The sequence below is a fragment of the Grampus griseus genome (genome assembly GCF_964374135.1).
Source record: "Grampus griseus genome assembly, chromosome: 2".
Taxonomy (NCBI): Eukaryota; Metazoa; Chordata; class Mammalia; order Artiodactyla; family Delphinidae; genus Grampus; species Grampus griseus.
Window position 1 is genome coordinate 142,308,024 of NC_139018.1, and position 21,583 is coordinate 142,329,606.

Consider the following 21,583-nt stretch of genomic DNA (forward strand, 5'->3'; position numbering starts at 1 on the left):
CTGTGCTCTGCAGCAGGAGAGGCCACAAAAGTGAGAGGCCCATGTACCGCCCAAAAAAAAAAAAAAAAAAAGTTTAAGTTTATACGCCTGGACACAGTTATGGATATCTGATGACTGATGTAATAGTTACAATAAACTTGATCAAATTCTTTGTCGGACAGATTTGAGTACTGTACAAGTTGTTTGTCAGACGTTTTATATTTTGATTGGCACAGTGGTTTTTCTTATCACTTAAGAGTCTGTGCACTTTGCTCTGTGTAAATTATGCCTGAATTAAAAACATTTTTTCTGTCCTTAAAAATAAATGTTGCTTGACGGATTTTAAAGTGAGGTTGATCCGCAGGGTTGGCGATACAGATTACAGCACTGTGGAGTGCTGGAATCTGTGTCCTTCCAGATGACGTTTTGTTCAAAGTTCTAATTAAAATGCCTGTTGTATCTTGCTTCACTTAGTAGAGGTAAACAGGAAATATTTGCTAAACCAGTTCTATGGTTAGTTGTTAAATTTGTCGATACAATCTACCTACTTCACCCTTTAAAAAAAAGAAATCGATTTAAATTAATATTGTTACTTTAACAGGAAAAACTACTCTGGCTGACTGTCTTATATCTAGCAATGGCATTATCTCCAGCCGCCTGGCAGGCAAGGTATGTTATATTTGATATATACTTGCATTTCAGTTAGTATTAGCAAATCTACAATGTGATGAGTCCTTAGTTGTGTTCTTAAAGATCGAAAAAGTATGAAGCATAGTTCATGCATCTAAGAAGCTGCCAGTCCATTTAGCAAGATAAAAGAGATCGTTGAGAAAAAGTTATTTCTATATTGCTTTATGTTACTTTATATGAATATTTTATAAGTGCAAGAATGAGTTTTTGCAACCAATCATTTGATAACCTCGCATGATTGTGGAAAATTTCACAGGTGGAAGAGATGCTTCACGGTGGGAAATAATGTGGATAAAATGCATGAAGGCTAATTTGTGGGTTGTGCTTGATTTGAGTGGAACGTTTGCCTATACTGAGAGAGAAAATGGTGCAGGTAGAAAAAATGTATCAGATTACAAAGACGTTGAAGGCTAACCTAAGTACCAAAGGAAGGCTTCTGAAGCTTGAGGGTCATGACGAAGGAAGATCATGTTTTAGGAAATGAAATGATAGAGACCTTTGTTTTTAACTGTGAACTGAAAGAAATTGGAATAATTTATTTGCAGTAGAAAGATAGAGATGTTCCTCCCTTCAGTGAATTTACGATATAGTCAGTAGGATTTATCAGGTGACTGGTAATCAGGTGACGATATAGTCAGTAGGATTTATCAGGTGACTGGTAATATAGAGAAGAGGAGGTAGAGAAGCAAAATTGAATTAAAAAAGTAGACCTAAGAGACTGAAGGAAGACTTGGGCATTTGAGGCACGTTGGGTGGGGATCTGGCCGAAGATACTGTCTATAGAAGGCTAAAAAAACTGGGTTGAATGAAATAATAAAGTGCTTTTATTTTTCCCAGTTGAGAAGTGAGAAAAAGTACAATAACTCTAAAGTGAGTAGATGAAAGGAAATAATAAACCATAAATTAATGAATTAGAAAAGATCAATGAAGCCACAGTTTGTTCTTCAAAAAGATTAATACAGCTAACAAATATGATACAGTGATGGTGGACACGTCATAGTACATTTAAAGATTGAATCCTAATGTAAGCTATAGACGTTAATTAATAATAGTGTATTGATATTGGTTCATTAATTGTAACATGTACCACACTACGCACTAATATAAAATGTAAGTAATAGGGGGAACTGTGTGTGTAGGAGGAGAGGGGATGCTTGGGAACCTCTTTACTTTCCAGTCAGTTTTTCTATAAACTTAAAATTGCTCTAAAAAGATAAAGCCTATTAAAAAAAATACTAGCAATGTAAACAGTTTGTGATTGTCTTGCATTACAACTGATAAAAAGTTAGAAATTGATCAGGAGAAAGGAAAGGTGGAAGAAATAAGTGGTACTAGGAAAGAAAAATGTTGCAGAGATTAAGAAGGTAATAATGGGACATAACGAACAACTTCATGGCAATAAGCCTAAAAGTTTAAGTATTTAAAACAAAAATCCAAATCAGTCCGTTTTAATATTACATTTTAATTCATTGGGAAATACGGATGCATATGTTGCATTTTTACAGTTAAGGTACATGGACAGCAGAGAGGATGAACAGGTCCGAGGGATCACTATGAAATCCAGTGCCATTTCACTACATTATGCAAAAGGTAAATCGATCTGTGTTTTAAAGAACAATGGTTTTGTATCTTTTGTGTCCTTCTTTCTCTTCCTGAATTAGTTTCAGGCCTCAGGTTTTTTGCTTTACATTCCACAAATTTCATTCTGGCCTTTCCAGATGATCTGTTGTCAGATCAGAGTCAGGCTGTCCACATTTGAGTACAGACGGGGACCTCTGACTGGCTTGAGAGCAGAAGAACTGGCAGCTCACACTTGTCCCCATCCACTCAGGTGATTGTATAGATTTCTTCAGAGGGAAGGTCTGGAGTCTTAGGACCTTGCTGGTTCAGCCTTACTGTCCCATTTCCTTGCTAGGTCCTCCTTCTGTCCTATGGCCTGCCTATTAGATCTAGAGTCTTATTTACTTGACTGTGTACGCATTGCCATAATCACTATAGTTTTTATCCTCAGATCAGGATGCCATTTTTTTTGTTGTTGTCTTTTGTTATTTTGTTTTTTGCGTTATGCGGGCCTCTCACTGTTGTGGCCTCTCCCGTTGTGGAGCACAGGCTCCGGACGCGCAGGCTCAGCAGCCATGGCTTACGGGCCCAGCCGCTCCACGGCACGTGGGATCTTCCTGGACCGGGGCACAAACCCGTGTCCCCTGCATCGGCAGGCGGACTCTCAACCACTGCGCCACCAGGGGAGCCCCAGGATGCCATTTTGACAGTAACACTTCTAGGGATTTATCTGACAGAAACAGTCATACAAGCACATGAGATATATGTTCATTGACATTCACTCAGAAGTTTGTAATAGGGAAAATAATACCAACAACCTTACATAGTTAAGGAAAATAGTTAAGTAAACTGATACATCCATGCTGTGAAATGCTATTCAGCTGTTCAAACAACTGTTTGACCTATATGTAATTATATAGAAAAGGTAAAGTAGGAGACAAAAAGCAAGTTGCAGAGTAAATACTTATAAGATATGAATGTGTTTTAGTAATAAGAATATATTATGTATATAGATAAAGATGTCTGGAAGGACACATACCAGAACCTTAACTGTAGTTATTAGTGGCTGGATTATGTGAAACTTACACGTTTCAAAATATTTATTTTGCACTGTTTGGAAATTTTACACAAAATGTGAATTTTTATAACTAGAAGAAAATAATAAAGCTATATTTCATTTTCCTAATGGACTGACCTGTGATTTATCCTTCATATCTCTGGCACTGACACCAAGGGTTGTACTATGTGGGACATGACTGTTCTCTTTGAGGTCAGTCTTACAGTGTTTTTGAACTAAACCAGTTTTGAAGCTTTTAGGTACATGAATTCCCAGTGTTTAGTATTTAAACTGATACCTTATTTTTTAAAATCTACCTCTCACCTTTTAGACGTTGTCATTCTGTGATCCAGTGAATGGGTCAGTGGTCAGTTTATTTCTTTTCTCTCCGTATTTTTATAGAGTTCAAGACATTTGTAGCCTTCCTTTCTCCACACTCATTAGTCTGTTTTCATTTGAAGATTACTTTAGTGTCAATTTTAGTTGCTCTCTGGACTTTGTCTCCAGTTCCTTCACCCCTTTTTAAACCATTTTATTAAGGTTTACTTTATGTATCATGACCTTCAGTCACTGCAGTTCCCTTTTGTCTTTGTGGTACAGTGTTGCAGGAAAATGGCTATAGGTCCCAGGGAATTGAATGGTCTAATCTTTATTTTGTTGAACTGTATGACCTTGGGTAACTTGCTCTCAGACTGTCCTAGATATACTTTCTTGATTGCACAGAGCAGAGGCTTAAGCTAGCTTGGGATGGGGTGGGATGGCTTATTGACAGAATATGTGTGAAATGATACTGGAAACAATATTCATGAAAATCCAAAAGCAGGAGCGTTATTGGAGTGACATCTCAAAGAAAGTGAAGGCAGCTGTTGATTCTGGATCCAGGATGGCTCTAGAGACCATCAGTAAAAGTTAACGGATCTTCCCTCTGGAACTCCCCTGTCATCCTTGGGTTGAGTTCTCTGTTTTATCTGTTTTTACCCTGTAAGTCTTTTCTCTGTTTTATAGCTTTTGCCTACCCTTAGTGCCTCCATCTTCATGAACTCCCTTTTCCCTGACCCCTCCTGTCAGCTCCCGTTTTTTTCCCTTAGTTCTGTTGCTTACTGCTGCTTTCTCCTACGTTTACGAGCATACATCTCAAGAGCAGGATGTTGCTCAGCTTGTCTTTTGATGCCAGACTATGGCAGAGGTTGCACCTATGGACTGCCAGTCTGTGGTTGGATGGTCATCTCCTAGTCTGATCAGTGGTGATTGGAGTGGAGCCATAAAGTATTCAACATGTTTCTTTGTGACCGTGATGGCCTAGAAGGGGCTGTGGGTTAGGCAGTCACCACACTTGACAGTTAGAGCCTTGCTTTCCACATCTGCAAAATGGGGATGGAAGTTGGGGATGTTGACTGAGACATGTTCTCAAAACATCCGAGAGATGAGGTATATTCTCATCCTTATCTCAGCGTTGACTCTCTGGAATGGGGCGTTTCCTGCTGTGAAGGTGGGACAGCCTGAAGGAGGTCTCCCTTCTGGAGGAGGGAAACGTGATGGTTGAAGAAACTCCACAGGTGATTTTTGTGTTTACCACTTCTTCCCCTCCTTCCCATGCCCCTTCCAAATGCCCTGTTAGTTGAGGATCTCTGTACTAAATGTTAATGAAGTGCTTTCTTGTTTTGACTCTTAATTTAACCAGCTTTCAAAAATTTTTTCAAATCCTCACATGGATTGAAAGATAAGGTATTTTTCTCATTTAAGGTAAACAAATAAGCGTACCAAAACTATGCATATTACAGATAGAGTGTTGAAAACCATCAAGGTGATATTCTTATTTTAGCGTTTTCCAGGGCCCCAGTTCTTCCTTGAGAAAATGGAGCCTCTCTCATCTTTCCATTTGTGACTAAAATTTGGTACAAATGTTGGGACCATATTGTTAAATCTTGTTATTTTCCTATTTCTTAGCCACCTCTCTTTGTGCCCTTCCCACAAGGATACTATACATTTATCTGGTCATTTCAAGAGTTAGGAAATAATCCCAATGCCAATATGCATACTATAAAAAATCCTAAGAGGCTGTAACACCTTTGAATCCTTTAACCTAGGATGCAACTGTAGATGAGAGAAATGTATTCAGATGGATTAAATACTTAGAAATTCCTGGACTATTGTTGTCAGAAGGCCTATTGTTGTCATTTCTACCTACTCTTTATACCTGTGAGCGAATATTGCTCTTGCAGAACTTCTGAAATGAATTTTTCATTCTAACTCGTCTTTTTAAAAATTTTAAATAAATTTACAAGTTTATATGTATTATAGAAAATTCAGTATGTTGTAGAATATACATGAAAACACAAGACTGAAATAAAAATTACTTCTAGTTTACCACCAGTTCTTTTATACTTTCAGTTTTTACATTTAATCCTACCATAATTGTTCACATGTATGTGTATACATGCAAGCTGTGAGGTAGATGTCTAACTTAAATTTCCCCCCAAAGAGTTAACTACTTATTCCAACACCAGTCTAATTTGATTATTAAGTACTATATTATTAGTTCTTGACGCGGTGCTGGTGTCAACAGCTCTGCATGAATGAGGCGGTCTGGGTGGGACTGTTATGAGCTAGAGAGCAGACTCTGCCCACCCATGAAACACCCCCCACTACCTGGCTGGGGGCTAGTGCTAGTCAGCTGCAGCTGACTGATGCCTGTATTTTTCTGTTTTGTTTTTTTTTATCAAGAAAAGTTGGCATCAAGATTTTTGGTAAAATCCTCCAATTTTTAAAATACTGGCAACTTACTAAAAATTTGTAAAGCACTATGTAGAACAAATTGCAGTGGGCTATAACTTACAGGCTTTCAGTTCGTACTTCAGGCATATGTGCTACTAGCTAACAGCCTGGTTCAGTGGGATACTCAGTATTTACCCAGGTGGCAGCCACAGTAGCTTGGATGTACTCCAAACGTGGAGACCAAGGATATGGCGGGACTTTCTGCAAAGAGATCCATGTGCAGGTCACCTCTTTGTAAACACCTCCATAGGGCTTTGTGGTTGTGGGCAAGTGGACAGTTTACACACATGTTGGTTTCAACTCTGTGGCTCTCTGGTCTTAATCTCTTAAGACTAGGCCGTGGGGAAACTGATTCATGCCATCCAGATTCACACAAGGCCAACACGTATCAGTCACTTCCCTTCCCTTCCAGATATGTGAACGTTAACCCGAGGTTCTGATTTCTGTCCTCTTCCTTTGGGACCAGGGCTGGGAGGGAAGGGTTCCATTGTCCCTTGTCTGACTAAAGATCAGATTATTTCCTCTTAACATAATGAATGCTTTACTCTGTGAAGCATTCAGTTGATGCCAGATCTAAGAAAATGGGTGCACGATAGTTGGATTCTGAGCCAGCTGCTTCATATGCGTGATTTTGTTTAATCCTCACAGCAATCCTGTGAGATGGATGTTATCCTCATCTTACATGTGTGCAAAATGGAGTTCACAGGGGTTAAGAAACTCCCCTGAAGACAGAGTAGTTAGCATGTGGTAGTAGTCCTGGGAGCCAAGTAATTACGTTTGCAGACTCCTCGTTTGCACCAGGAGTCTTTGGAAATCAGTCAGTCCTGGCCACGGCTGATTCCCCCTCAAGTGTAAATGTGTCCTGTCCACCAGGGATTGCTGCGACTACTTACAGACATCTTGTGGCCACCATTACCCGCATCCCTGTTGTCTTTGGTCACCACCCAAGATGGAAGTCCTGTGATCTGGCCTCTCAGCAATCTCTTCCCCATGTTTCTCTGTGCTTCTGATACCTCCTCTGCCCTCAACCTCTCACTGTTCCCTTCCTTCTCAAAACTTTCTCTGAAAACATCCCAAGGTAAAGAAATAACCCCTGCATCCGCAACATCTTTTGTTGCTGTTCCCCTCTCCTCCTGCTGGCTGTTTTCTGAGGACACTGCTTTTCTTGTCCTTCTTTCAAGTGAGTGCTTCTCATTCTTTCATGCTCCATCTGTCTCTGGGTTAGGACATGGGATTGCTGTTCCCCTTGTTCACTAGTTCTGGTTCAAAGCTTAATTCTTCCACCCTTGCTTTAAAACTCCATCTCCTTTGAGACTCTTACTGTCCATCCAGTTATTTTCGACCCTTTCTTACCACTGTCACCTCCCGGTTACAGTCCCCAGTCCCCGTTCACTAATGACTTTGCACCTGGCTCATTGTTTTCCTTTTTGCCCAAATCCACCAAGGTAGCTTTTACCATTTCTGAAAATGACCTCTCCAACGGCATGGCTTCATCAATAGTGACGTGTAGATCTCCACTTCACCCTCCCTCTGGCGTGGCTACTTGCTGGATTTTAGCATCATCCACAACTATTCATCTTTGACATTTGAAATTCAAATACTCCCTTCTCCACCATCTTTACTCTTCCCAGCTCTCTTGCCTGTGTAGCGAGGTAGCCATTCTTTGACTTCAGAAAGCCCTTCAGTCTCTTGAGCCTCATCACTGTCCGTCATTTACTTCCTGCCTCACACAACCCAGATTTGTCTTTTTGCTGACAGTCTTGCCAAGGTCCTCAGTTTGCTTGCTTCACCTTCTGTCCTCCCAGTAAAACTGTAACCCTTGATAGAGCTAACTCTCTACACTTTTTTCTCCTTATACTTGGGCTGGGTTCTCGGCTGGTCCTTGGGCTGCTGGCAGACTTCCACTATGTTGTCTGTCGGGCCTTGCTCATTCTCTCCAACAGCTCTCCTAAACCTTCTAGTCTCTTCCAGTCTACCTCTCGGTCCCTCTCCCACAATCTCAGCAGGCATTTTTATGTTCTGTTTTACAGAAAGTGGGAGAATTCTCTATCTGCCACTGCCCCTCAAAATGTAACATTATTAGTACCTTTGCTTGCCTCCTGTCACTGTGAAAGACTTGTGCTCTGTACTTATCTCCTTTGTCCTGGTGCCTAACTGTCAGCTTTTAAGCATGCTTAAGTCTCTCATCTCGTGTGTGTGTGTGTGTGTGTGTGTGTGTGTGTGTGTGTGTGTGTCTCTCTGTGTCACTCGAAGTGTTAGTCAAAGGTGCGCTGCTGTTACCGTATTGCTCTGACAATAGGCCCCATGCCTTATGGCAATGGCCCATATTAGCCATGTGAAATTGAATGAAAGGTAGTTGGTCCTTGATCTCTGACTTTCTCTCCAGGGTGATGTGAACATAGAGAAGTTCCGAGTAGGTTGCAGCGGTTTATATTGGTTCCAGGAAGTGAACATCAGTCTTTTTTCACTCCGGGGTTTCTTATTCTGGTTCTTAGCCAAATGAACAAACAAGTGTTGTTTCCTCAGCTGCAAAGTGTAGAGGCATCTGTGACCTTCCTAGGAAGTGACTAAGTGGTAGATAGACCCGGGTGTGTTTCTGTCTTGCAACTGCTTTTGTGACCTTGGGTAGATCTCTTCCCTTTTGGGGGCTTTAGCATGTTTATGATATGAAGGGTTGGGCTGCAAAAATGCTGAATGATTTCAGGAATCTCATACCTTTGGTTTTCTGTGATGGGAGTGGATAGAACTCTGAGCCTTTGTAGCACTGCTCATTTTCTCTGGTTTATTTGGTTGGGACCCTGGTGCTTATCCTGCAGGGTAGCTGTGAGACTGGTGCTGTGAGACCTGACAGTAAAAGACTCAATTAAGGAGGCACACGGGGGCCATTGTTCCAGGGCACTGGTTCTTTGACTTTGTTTAGAGATGTCCACAGTCCTCTCTGGTTGGAGTCTTCCCTGGTGGGTGCATCAGAGCCAGAATTCCTTACAAAGCCATTTGCATGAAAAGAGGAAGCAGGGGAAGGAGTGGTATTGAAGAAGGCAGTCTTGCTGATTGATGGCAGTCTTTCCCACTGAGCCCATTGCATTTTGGAATCCTTACCCTATTGTTCAGAAATTCTCTACTAGTGGAATCTTGGCATGTGAGATTAAATATATGCCATCTTGAGGATAGTGGGGAAAAGTATGACTTTGGAGGTGGCTGGGTTTGAACTTTAACTCTACCATTTTTTGACCTTAGGCAATTTACCTTAGAGTTGGATTCTAGCTGGATATTCCTCAGAAAGATATTTTACTTTTCCGTGCCCTAGTTTCCTGCTCTGTAAACTTGGCCTAATGGTAGTAACTACTGCAAGGGTTGTTGTAAGTAAACATTAGATAACGTCCATAAAATGTTTAGAACTGTGCCAGATAGTGCCCAGATAGGCACTTCACAAATGTGAGCTCTGGCTTCGGTTACTGCAGTGTTGTTGTTTTATCGTTATCAGTGTCACACAGGGCACTAATCAGATCATCAAGTTGTTAACCTCACACTTGGGGAATTCCTTTAAATGGCCCCATAAGTTCTACCATTCAGCCCTGTAGTAGTTCTGGAGCACACAAAAGTTGAAAAACACTGAGTTAAGAGGAGGAGCAGAAGTAAAGTATCGGTATATTCAGGTGTTTGATCATTTAAGTAATTATTATGCCATTAAAAGAGAATTGTATCAAATTTAGCAGTGAATGGGGAATGAGTGTAGAATTCTAATGAACGACCGGTTTTCTGGCTAGTTTACTTAATTATGTTTTATTGATAATATGATGTCTCTGTAACCTAGGGTGGCCAGTAGTTCTGGTTTGCCTGGGACTGACTTAGGGCTTAGTGGGACGTGGGACTGACGTTGGCGTTTGATGGGATGTGAGACCTTCAGAGCTAAAACAGGACACATAGGCATGAGTCATGCTCTGAGCTTACAACTTTGTTGTGAGGATTAAAGAATACAGTATATCAAATGTGAAAGCACATAGCGCACTGCTTGGCACACAGTAGCTGCTCTTTAAATTTGTGACTTCGAATTGACTGTAAGTCTTGCTGCGCATATTCACACACTGCTCTTTGAGAAGTTGTAGGGAAGTTGTTGGCCACCTGCTTTGTGTCTTTTCCATTAATTTCTTGTAGTCTCAGTTTCCTCATCTGCACAGTGAGTAGAGGAATGTTTATGTTGTATGGATATTTTAAGGGCGGAATCATGTGTGATTAGCACAAGTGTTTAGCACAGTGCCTGGCTCACAGTAGCTCTTGATAAGTGGTTATTAGATTATTAGAATAATAAAATCCTTTAACCTTTTATACCAGTGCTATTTGGAATTGATAGTTCCATTGTTGGGAATTCGTAAAATGGAATGGTGGCTGTTGATTGAGCTACCATTTTGGCTTTTGTCTTCTTTAGCTTTATTCAGTCATTTCTTAGAAGCTCTCTTACTCTGGGTTGCCTGAGGAAGAGTACTGTATACCTGCACAACTGAAAGTGTGTGTCTTCCAATTTCATTTCAGGTGAGGAGGAGTACCTGATTAATCTGATAGACTCTCCAGGACATGTGGATTTCTCCTCAGAAGTATCGACGGCTGTTCGCATTTGTGACGGGTGCATCATTGTAGTGGATGCTGTGGAAGGGGTCTGTCCACAGGTAGTGGATTGTAACATGGAAATATTTAGCTGGTTAAAGAAGGTGGGAGGAGAGAAGAGGAACTGACTGCCGATGACTCTGTGCCACTTGAGACATTTCACTGACCATCAGAAAGCTGGTTTTCCATTTCACTTTTGGTAGTGTTCTGGTCTGTGATGGAGTTAAATCCCCCAAGTTTTGAAGGGATAGTAGAGAGAATGACTTTAAGGTGCCTTGATGTGTCTGTCATGTCGTCTTGGAGAGGGACTCAGCAAAAATGGGAGAGGTGTTTAGGAGGGTCTGGAGGTTTCACTCCAGTGGAAAAGTTTCTGAACTGTGAGAGGTAATTGATAGCAAGATACTGAGTCTCTTCTGTTGGTTTGTCAGTCTGCCCCCCTCCCCCCCTACACACGCTGTCTCTCTGCCTTCCTCCTCCCCCCTCTTACTCTTCCAGATCCTTAACCGAGACTTTCTTCGTTTTCCCACCAAAGTTCAAAAAGTTCACCCCTAAGGCCAGAGTGAACATGTAACTCCGGTCGACGTGAAACTCAGAGTGGCTTTCTAAATTCAGTTTTTAAAATAATTTTTCTTTGAAACCTTATGTGTTATCTTTAAAAATGTTGTCACCTTTGTGTCCTAGTTCTTAAATGCCCTTATTTGTTTTAATGTTTTTTAAAAAGAATAAGGAACGGTTTAAATGGCAGGCATACCTCTGAGATATTGCAGGTTTGGTTCTGAGCCAGTGCAGTAAAATGAATATCGCAGTAAAGCGAGTCACGTGAATTTGTTTTGGTTTCCCAGTGCATATAAAAGTTATGTTTACAGTATACTGAAGTCTCTTAAGTATGCAATAGCATTATGTCTAAAAAACAAATGTATGTACCTTAATTAAAAAAATACTCTATTGCTAAAAAATGCTAACCATTTCTGAGCCTTCACTGAGTTGTAATGGTAACATCAAAGTTCACTGATCACAGATCACCACAACAAATAGATGAATAATGAAAAATGTAAAATATTGTGAGAATTCCCAAAATGTGACATAGTGACATGAAGTGAGCAAATGCTGTTGGGAAAATGGTGCTAATAAACTTGCTTGATGCAGGGTTGACACAAACCTTCAGTTTGTAAAAAATGCAACATCTGTGAAGCACAATAAAGCAAAAGCACAATTAAATGAGGTTTTCTTGTAGAAATGGAGACAATTTGATAATTCCAAGAAGATATGCTGTAATTATTCTGTAACTTCCCATCTGATAGCCTGTAAGGGCCCGGGTCCCCCAATTGGAGAAGCACAGCCTTAGTCTTTGTAGTGTCTTAGGTGTCCTGACAAGACGAGTAAAATGAACAGACCTGACTTTAGCAGAATAGTGGTTAATGCTGCGAGGTTGTTTATGCTCAGGAAGGTGTACACAGGGGACTTCTGGGGGAATGTTCTGTTGCTCGACCTGTGTGTTGGCAACATGAGTGTTTGTTTTCTGATTATTTACTGAATAAAATTCAGTAAATTGTGTGTGTTGTGTGTGTGTGTGTGTGTGTGTATAATTCCACAAAACTGTTCACTGTCTTTTACATAATTTTATTTATCCTTCTTAAATAAATTGACGGTTCCATAAAGGCAAGGACAGTTTCTTGTCTGTAGTTCTATGCTTCTGTGTTATATACTTTGTGAATGTCTGGTGAACACCTGTGTCTGACTGGCATGGTCTGAGTTGTGATCAAGGAGTATGGAAATGAGCTGCTTATTAATCAGAATTTTCTAATGTGCTTTACTTATTTCAAGTCATGAGCTTTACATTTTCCTTTCTTTTTTAATCAGACACAGGCAGTTCTGCGACAAGCCTGGCTCGAAAACATCCGTCCAGTTTTAGTGATTAATAAGATAGATCGCTTGATAGTGGAACTGAAATTCACCCCACAGGAGGCCTATTCTCACCTCAAGAATATTTTAGAACAGGTATTTTATCCTTTACTTCGGTATTTGAAAAATTGTGGCTCAAAGAAGGGTTGTAAGGAAGTTGCTGAGTTGAGTATGAGGCATTGCTATAGAAAATTCACTTACTTAGATTCACATGTGTCAGAGTCATCATACCAGAAGAGAGGCAATAGAACAAGTGTCATCTTAGGAGCCCCCTCCATCTCCTGGAAGCATCCTTGAATATAAAGCTCAGACAATAGGTTTCAATGTTCTCTTGTTTAAAATCCTGTGGTTTGGTTTCACAATGAAGCAATATTAGGAGACTCTTTGGTTTTTTTTATTACCTGTCTTTAGATGAAATTTTACCAAAGCATTCATTCGTTTATTCAGCGAACATTAACATACCTATATGTTGAATAAATGAATTCTTGGATGTTCACTTTGTGCTAAGGATTATGACTATAAAGACAGGTCAGAGTCCCTATTTTCAAAGCTCTCATAGTGTGGTAGGGGAGACAGACAATTAAAAGAGATATTTGGAGAACAATGAGATAACCCCTGGATGTGATTTGAGAGCATAAATGAGGGCTGCTTCACCCAGACTGGGTCAAGAGGAAAGGGAGAGTTAGGAAAAAGCGGCCTTGAGATGGAAGAGAGGTAGCGTTTGCCAGGTAGAGACTTATGGTAAAGTTCTTCAAGAGAGAAGGAATGAGATATACAGAGTTATAAAGGAAAAAAAGCATAGTACAATATTTCATTAAAAGAACTGCAAATTATTTATTATAGTTGAAGAATTAGATCCTGTTAAGTAGTGATAAGAGGCGCTAATAGAAAGGAGTGTAGGGTTTAGATTATGGTGAACCTTGTATGCCATGCATGGAGGTTTGAAATGTCTTCTTCAAGATGGTGGAGTATCATTGATGTGACCAACTTGAGAATATTTATTTGCTAAAGAAAGGAAGTGATAAAGGTAGAGCAGTGAAAAAGAATGGATCAGTGGATCTAGTTCCCTGAAGAGATAGTCAGGGATGGGTACAGATGAAATACTCCCACCCTGCAGTGGAAGGAGAAGGGCCAGTGGTAATTGTAGATATAGATGGACCTATAGGTTGAATTATTGCGAGCTTGCAGGATTTCTGAATAATAGGTTCCATTTTCTCTTGGAGGTAGGAAATAAGATTAACTACTTGAGATTGAAAATAGTTGGGCGTTAGAGGTCAGGAAGAGGGCCTGAAGAGAGGGGCGAACAGTTCAAACATCTGCTGTGAGAAATGGTGAGGGAGTTGACTAAGGTTATAAACGAAGATTGTGGGGGTTGGAAACCATGAGTTCTAGTGACACCTGGCCTTGGTCCTGGAAAACAAGTTGAAGATATGACAGATTAGTGTCTGCTTTCAACTCTTGAGCACAAAAATGACCTTTCAAAAGCCTTCCAACTTAGCTTTGCTGGGTGTGAAAAGCATGGGTTGATAGCATATAAGTTAATGATTGCTATAAACGTCATCGCCATCCATGTGTGCTTAATATGAGCTCAAACTGTGCCTTACGATTCTAGGCTTAGCAAGGCTTAGACAGTGTGTCTCCTGTCGTGGGCGTGCAAAGCATCTGAATGACATTCTGCCATTTTACCATCTCTCCTAGATTAATGCACTCACAGGAGCTCTTTTTACTTCTAAAGTGCTAGAAGAAAGAGCAGAGAGAGAGACTGAATCGCAAGTGAATCCAAATTCTGAGCAAGGAGAGCAAGTGTATGACTGGAGCACTGGCTTGGAGGACACGGATGATTCTCACCTTTACTTCTCTCCAGACCAGGGAAATGTAGTATTTACAAGTGCAATAGATGGGTGGGGCTTTGGGTAAGTGTTTCAATGTAATTAAATCTCTTTGTGGATTTTATATGCAATTTTTTTTTTGTTTGTTGTTTGTTTTTTTTTGGCGGTACGTGGGCCTCTCACTGTTGTGGCCTCTCCTGTTGCGGAGCACAGGCTCCGGACACGCAGGCTCAGCGGCCATGGCTCACGGGCCCAGCCGCTCCGCGGCACGTGGGATCTTCCCAGACGGGGGCACGAACCCGCATCCCCTGTATCGGCAGGCGGACTCTCAACCACTGAGCCACCAGGGAAGCCCCTATCCAATTGATTTTTTAATTAAACTTTTTATTTTGAGATATTGTAGATTCACATACAGTCATAGGAAAGAATACAGAGAGTTCTCTTGTTCCTTTACCTTGTGTCCCTCCAAAGGTAACATCTTGCAGAACTGTAGTGTAATATCACAGCCAGGATATTAACATTGATATAATCCATCACCATGAAGAGCCTTCATGTTCCGCTAATATAGCCACACCCACTTCCTTCCGAGTTCCAGCCCCTCCTTAATGACTAACTCTTCTCTATTTCTATAATTTGTCATTTCAAGAATGTTATAGAAATGTAATTGAATAATATGTAACCTTTTCTGGATTTGATTTTCAGAATAATTCTTTAGAGACATATCTTAAGTTGTTACGTGCATCATCACTGGTTGGTTCCTTTTTATTGCTTAGTACTATTCCATGTGTGTTTGTACCACCGTCTGTTTGAGTATTTACCCATTGAAGGATATCTGGGTTTTTTCTAGTTTGGGACTACTATGAGTAAAGCTGCTGTAAGCATTCATCTGTAGGTTTTCATGTGAACATAAGTTTTCATTTCTCTGGGATGAATGCCTAGAAGGGCATTCGCTGAGTCATAGGGTAGTTGTGTGTTTAGTTTTTAAAGAAAACTGTCAAACTGGTGTACCATTTTATATTCCCACCAGCAATGTATGGTGATCCAGTTTCTCCACATCTTCACCCTCATTTGGTATTGTTCCTATTTTTTTTCTTGTCTTTTTTTAGCCATTCTGATAGGTGTGTACTGATATGTTATTATGGTTTTAATTCGCATTTTCCTAACAGCTTGTGATGTTGAAAATCTTTTCATGAGCTGATTTGCCATCTGTGTATCCTCTTGCGTGAAATGTCTTTTTTTTTTTTTTTTGGTATGAGGGCCTCTCACTGCTGTGGCCCCTCTTGTCGCAGAGCACAGGCTCCGGACGCGCAGGCCCAGCGGCCATGGCTCACGGGCCCAGCCGCTCCACGGTATGTGGGATCCTCCCGGACCGGGGCACAAACCCGCGTCCCCTGCATCGGCAGGCAGACTCTCAACCACTGCGCAACCAGGGAAGCCCTGAAATGTCTTTTTATGTCCTTTGCCCATTTTGTTTTTGTTCATGTATAATTGACATATTATATTTGTTTCAAGTGTACAACATTATGATCAATATTTGTATATTGTGAAATGATCACCACAGTAAATCTAGTTAGTTTCTATCACTATACATAGTTACAAAATTTGTGTGTGTGTGATGAGGATTTTTAAGATTGACTCTTAAGAAATTTCAATTATACAATATAGTGTTATTAACTATACCATGCTATACATTACATCCCATGACTGATTTATTTTATAACTGGAAATTTGTACCTTTTGACCCCCTTCACCCACTTCGCCAACCCTCTACTCCCTGCCTCTTGCAACCACCAATCTGTTCTCTGTATCTGTAAGCTGCTTGTTTATTTGGTTTTGTTTTTTAAAGATCATACATGTAAGTGAGATCATGCAGTATTTGTCCTTGTTTTTCTCTGTCTGACATATCTCATTTAGCCTAATGCCCTCAAAGTCCCTCCATGTTGTTGGAAATGGCAAGTTTGCATTCTTTTTTATGGTTGAATAGTATTCCGTTTTGTGTATATATACTGCATCATCTTTATCCATTCATGTATCAGTGGACACTTAGGTTGTTTCCATACGTTGGCTGTTGTAAATAATGCTGCAATAAGGTGTTGTGCATATATCTTTTCAAGAGTTTTGGGGGTTTTTTGCATAAATACCCAGAAGTGGACTTGCTGCATCAAATAGTAGTTGTATTTTTAATTTTTTGAGGAACCTCCATAATATTTTCCATAGTGGTTGTACCAATTTGCCTTCCTACCAACAGTGCACAAAGGGTTTCCTTTTGTCCACATCCTCACCAATACTTATTTCTTACCTTTTGTGATAATAGCCATTCTAACAGGTGTAAGGTGATAGCTCATTGTCATTTGACTTACATTTTCCTGATAGTGATGATCAATATTTAGTGATGTTGAGCATCTTTTCATATACCTGTTGGCTATCTGTAGGTCTTCTTTGGAAAAATGTTCATGTCCTCTGTCCTTTTTTTCAGTTGATTGTTTGGGTTTTTTGCTATTGAGTTGTATGAGTATTTCGTATATTTTGGATATTAACCCCTTATCAGATATATAATTTGCAAATACTTTCTGTTATTCAATAGGTTGCTTTTTCATTTTCTTGACTACCTGCTTCGTTGTATAGTCCTTTGCCCATTTTCTAATTTTTATTTATTTATGTTTTACTTTTGAGCTTTGAGAATTTTTTATATATTCTGGATATTAGTCCTTTGTCTCATACGTGTTTTATAAATATTTTCTTCCAGTCTAGAGTTTCGCTTTTCACCTTAATAAGTGTCTTTCACAGAGCAAAGTTTTTAATTTGAGTGGAAGTCCAATTTATCGATTTTTCCTTTTATGAATTATACTTTTGGCATTAAGAAGTCTGCCTAGCCCTAGATCCTGAATATTTTCTCTCATGTTTTTTCTCGAAGTTTTATAGTTTTCCTTCTTACATTTAAATCTGTGATTCATTTTGAGTTAAGTTTTTGTATAAGATGTGAAACTTGGGTTGAGGTTCATTTTGGGGGCTGTGGGTGTCCCAGTTACTTTGACACCATTTATTGAAAAGCCTATACCTGCTCTATTGAATGTTTTTGTACCTTTGTCCGAATCAGTTAGACATATTTATGTGGGTCTATTTCTGAGTATTATATTCTGTTTCATTGATCTATGTGTCTGTCTTTCCACCAATACCACATAGCCCTGATTACTCTAAATGTATAATAAGTTTTGAAATTGGGTGGATTATTTCCATCACGTTCTTCTTTTTCAAAATGGTTTTAGCTGTTCAAGGGTCTGTGCCTTTCCATATACATTTTATAATAATCTTTGCCTATATCTGCAAAAAAAATTTTGCTAGGATTTTGGTGGAAAGTGCATGGTACACTTGTATATTAATTTAAGGAGAATTGATGCCTTTACTATGTTGAATCATCTAATCCATGGAGGCTGTATGTTTCTCCAATTGTGCAGATTTTCTTTGATTTCTTTAATCAGCATTTTGTGGTTTTCAGCATTTAAGTCCTATATATATTATATTAGGCTTGCACCTAATTTTTCTTTTTTTCTAGAAATTATAATGGTATTTTTTATTTTGGTGTTCACATCTTCATTTCTACTGTATTGAAATATAATTACTTGATTTTTGTGTGTCGATCTTGTATACTGTCACCTTGCTAAACCTATTCATTAGTTCTAAGAGTTTTTTGTAGATGCTTTGGGATTTTGTACAAGGTAGTCATGTCATCTGCAAATAAGAACTTTTATTTCTTCCTGTCCTGTGCCATTTTCCTTTCTTTTCTTGCCTTATTGCACTGGCAAGAACTTCCAGCACTGTTTGAATAAGTGGGGAAAGTAGACATACTTGCCTTGTTCCCCATCTTTCAGTCTTCCACCAAGAGGTATAATGTTAGTTCTAAGTTGTTTGTAAATGTTCTTTGTCAAGGTAAGGAAGTTCCCCTGCACTCCTTTTTTTCTGAGTTATTACTATGAATTGGTGTCAAATTTTTTCAAATGCTTTTTCTGTATCAATTAATATAATCCTATGATTTTTGTTCTTTAACTATTAATATAGTAGATTACCTTGATTTTTGAATGTTCAGCAAGTTTTGCATCTCTTTGTAGATTTTATATACAATTAACTTTTTAAACCTTATTCTTTGAATAAATTCAAAATTCAGAAGGTACAAAAATGCGTACAATGAAAAGTCTCCCACGCTATCCCTTAGCTTTTTAGTTCATTTCCCCACAGAAAACTAGTTTGTCCCAGCAGTTTCTTGTGAATCATCTGTAGGTTATTATGCATATATGAGCAAATACATTATCAACTTTTATTATCTACACTAGCAGAAGTTACTGTGGAAAGAAACTAACTATTGAGGGTGTGCATATGCTAGGCGTTGAGCTAGTCACTTAAATTATTTCATTGAATTCTTAGAACACTCCTTTTATTTTATTTTTTTCCAATTTTTTTTAATTAATTATTTTTTGCTGCTTTGGGTGTTCATTGCTGTGTGCGGGCTTTCTCTAGTTGCGGCGAGCAGGAGCTACTCCTCTATGGGGTGTGCAGGCTTCTTGTTGCGGTGGCTTCTCTAGTTGTGGAGCACAGGCTCTAGGCGCATGGGCTTCAGTAGTTGTGGCATGTGGGCTCAGTAGTTGTGGCTCACAGGCTGTAGAGCACAGGCTCAGTAGTTGTGGCACGCAGGTTTAGTTGCTCTGCTCTGTGGCATGTGGGATCTTCCTGGACCCGTGTCCCCTGCATTGGCAGGTGGATTCTTAACCACTGCGCCACCAGGGAAGTCCCAGAACAATCCTTTTAAATAGGTCTTAATATTTATTATTTAAGGTTCAAAGACATTGATTGATTTGTTAAACATCACTTAGCCGCTGAGTGGCATAGCTGTTGTTAAGTTTAAAGTCTGCCTGGCACTGAAGTTCACGCTTTTTTACCATAGTGCTTTTATGGGATCTTCACTATGGAATATAGGGACCCTTGTTTTTTCTAATTGCCCCTTCTGGGTGTGTACACACTCAGGCCAAGTAGTAGGGATACCAGTTTTGAATGTGCTAAGTAATTGATTACATTTCTAACCACAACCATCGCTGACTTGTGAAATCAGAAAATTCAGCGGATTTTTACTTTGAGAAAAATGTCTTCGGCCTGGGTAAACAGTTGTGGGGATATAATGAAATTTACTTTAGTTGTAGGCTTAACCTTACATATAATTTGCAGGGATAATAGAACCAGAAATAATGCACCAGGTGAAACCACCCTTGGCTGTTCCTTGTCTTCCTTTTTACAGGAACTTGCCCTTCAACTTCCTTTTGACTGAACACATTTTGCCTTGGGCAGCATAATAAATTATAATACCATAATTTTTCTCTGCTAGTTTGTAATAAATTATAGATACCTTGGTTTATTTGGTGCCTATAAAGGTTATACCAGACAGATAAATTCAGATAATGGATATATAGTGAAAATGGAAATTACAAACTTGAAAATTTGCACTTTTCATATGTAGTTGATGACTTACCATTGTCATCTTTCTGGGCCTTGTTTCCTCATCTGAAAAATAAGAATATAGGTCTAAGATAATTTCTAAGAATTTCTTTGAGCTAAAATGTACAGTGATTCATTCAGTCATATAACAGGGTCAGACCTATTGATTTCTTAATTTGTAAATTTTGCTAGTGAGCTACAATGTAAGGGGCTTGCCCTTTTCTTGTAATGATTTTCATAAAAAATTGAATGTTTTATGTGAATTTTAGTCTAAATCTCACAAGAAGGAATGGGGAGAGACTTGAATGAACAGAATGAGGGTAACTTCTCACAACTTTGGACATTTTTACGTACTTTCAGTCAATAAATGAATTCCCCTGTATTAGACAAAGTCATCTTTATAGATCTGCTAGTGCCTGTTCTCAACTAGTTGACATGTTAATTTATGGGAAAGGGTTGGTGGAAATGAAAGCTGGAGACCCATTTCCTTCCAATTTTCCTCTAACATGTCAGTGAATGGGGAAGGTTGGCAACTTCAATAGGGAAAGTTGTCACAAAAAGTGGGAAATGAGTACATTTCAGAATTTAGCAGATGGTTCTATAAACTCTTATATAGTGGGACAGGATTAAGAAGTGTGACTAGTGGCTGTGTGGCCTAAATCTGTCCTGTTAATAGTTGTTACTCCAGGAGAATCTACTCTGAAAAAGCAGAAACACATTGACTTGTGTGGGTGGCAGCAACGATCTAGTTCCTGATTAAGATAAATAGAGCTGAGGCCCCCAACCCTATAAAACAGGGGCAGGAAAGAAAAGACAAGGAAAAGCCCTTCCTTATAGTTTTGTTTGTCTTTGTGCAGCAGTGTCTTAGAATCCTGCAATTAACATTAATCCATTGGGTACCTTGGACACAAAAGAGTATGTGGCCCAGAAATTTCATACTTGGCTAAGCTGTCACTCAGGGCAAAAGATTGATAGGTCAGTAGTCTTGGAAAACATGTTCTGCAAATCTTTTCTGAGAATCTTGTTTGAAGTTATTCGGTAGAGGAAATGAATTAAAATAGAATTCAAGAATGGAGAAGTTGTGCTAGAAACTGTCAGTATTTTAAAATTATAACTAATGACAGACACAGGAATAAAAGCACTAAGCAATAATCAAGAAAGGTTTGATGTTTATAAACAACTTTTGTGGTAACTGGGGGATTGAAAAGAATGTAAAGGATGAAAAACAAGATTTTCAAAGATTTATGTGTCTGTATGTGTATGTATGTGTAAATAAATGATGGACTAGAAAAGGGTTTGAAGACAGTGGTCTAAGCAAATGGCCAATTTCTTACTATAATTTATGATTTTATAGTATGTTTCAGTGTTTGTGAAAATCTTTGTTTGCCACTTTTTGAGTTAAAAGCAAGACATATATCTGACACATTGTTGTAAAGGATAAAAGAAAACATAACGGACTGGGTAGCACAAATCAACAACAACAACAAAAAAATCCTAGAAGCATGAAGAGAAATCTACCTAATCAGAACAGTTATGACAGTAAATGTTTGAATCCCCTGTTGAGGAGATACTGTCTTTTATAAGAAGGAAATTTCCAGAGATTTGCTAAATAAAATAAACATAAAGCATAAGGGACTGAGGGTAAACATCAAAGCTTTGGTTCAATATGTCAAACAAATGTGAATAAAAAGAAAGTAGGTTTGGCGAT

General features: G+C 39.1%; 1 protein-coding gene across 2 annotated transcripts in view; it reads left to right on the forward strand.

Annotated features, from left to right (window-relative positions):
* Window positions 1–21,583, forward strand: part of EFL1 (elongation factor like GTPase 1) — a 136,991-nt gene that overhangs the window by 3,245 nt on the left and 112,163 nt on the right. The window contains exons 3-7 of one of the 2 annotated variants that reach the window (XM_082648564.1): window positions 581–648; window positions 2,175–2,259; window positions 10,592–10,725; window positions 12,524–12,661; window positions 14,264–14,478. In XM_082648564.1, coding sequence (XP_082504690.1) covers window positions 581–648; window positions 2,175–2,259; window positions 10,592–10,725; window positions 12,524–12,661; window positions 14,264–14,478 — 640 coding nt within the window. The remainder of the gene's footprint in view (window positions 1–580; window positions 649–2,174; window positions 2,260–10,591; window positions 10,726–12,523; window positions 12,662–14,263; window positions 14,479–21,583) is intronic. The other variant, XM_082648565.1, reaches the window with a different exon arrangement.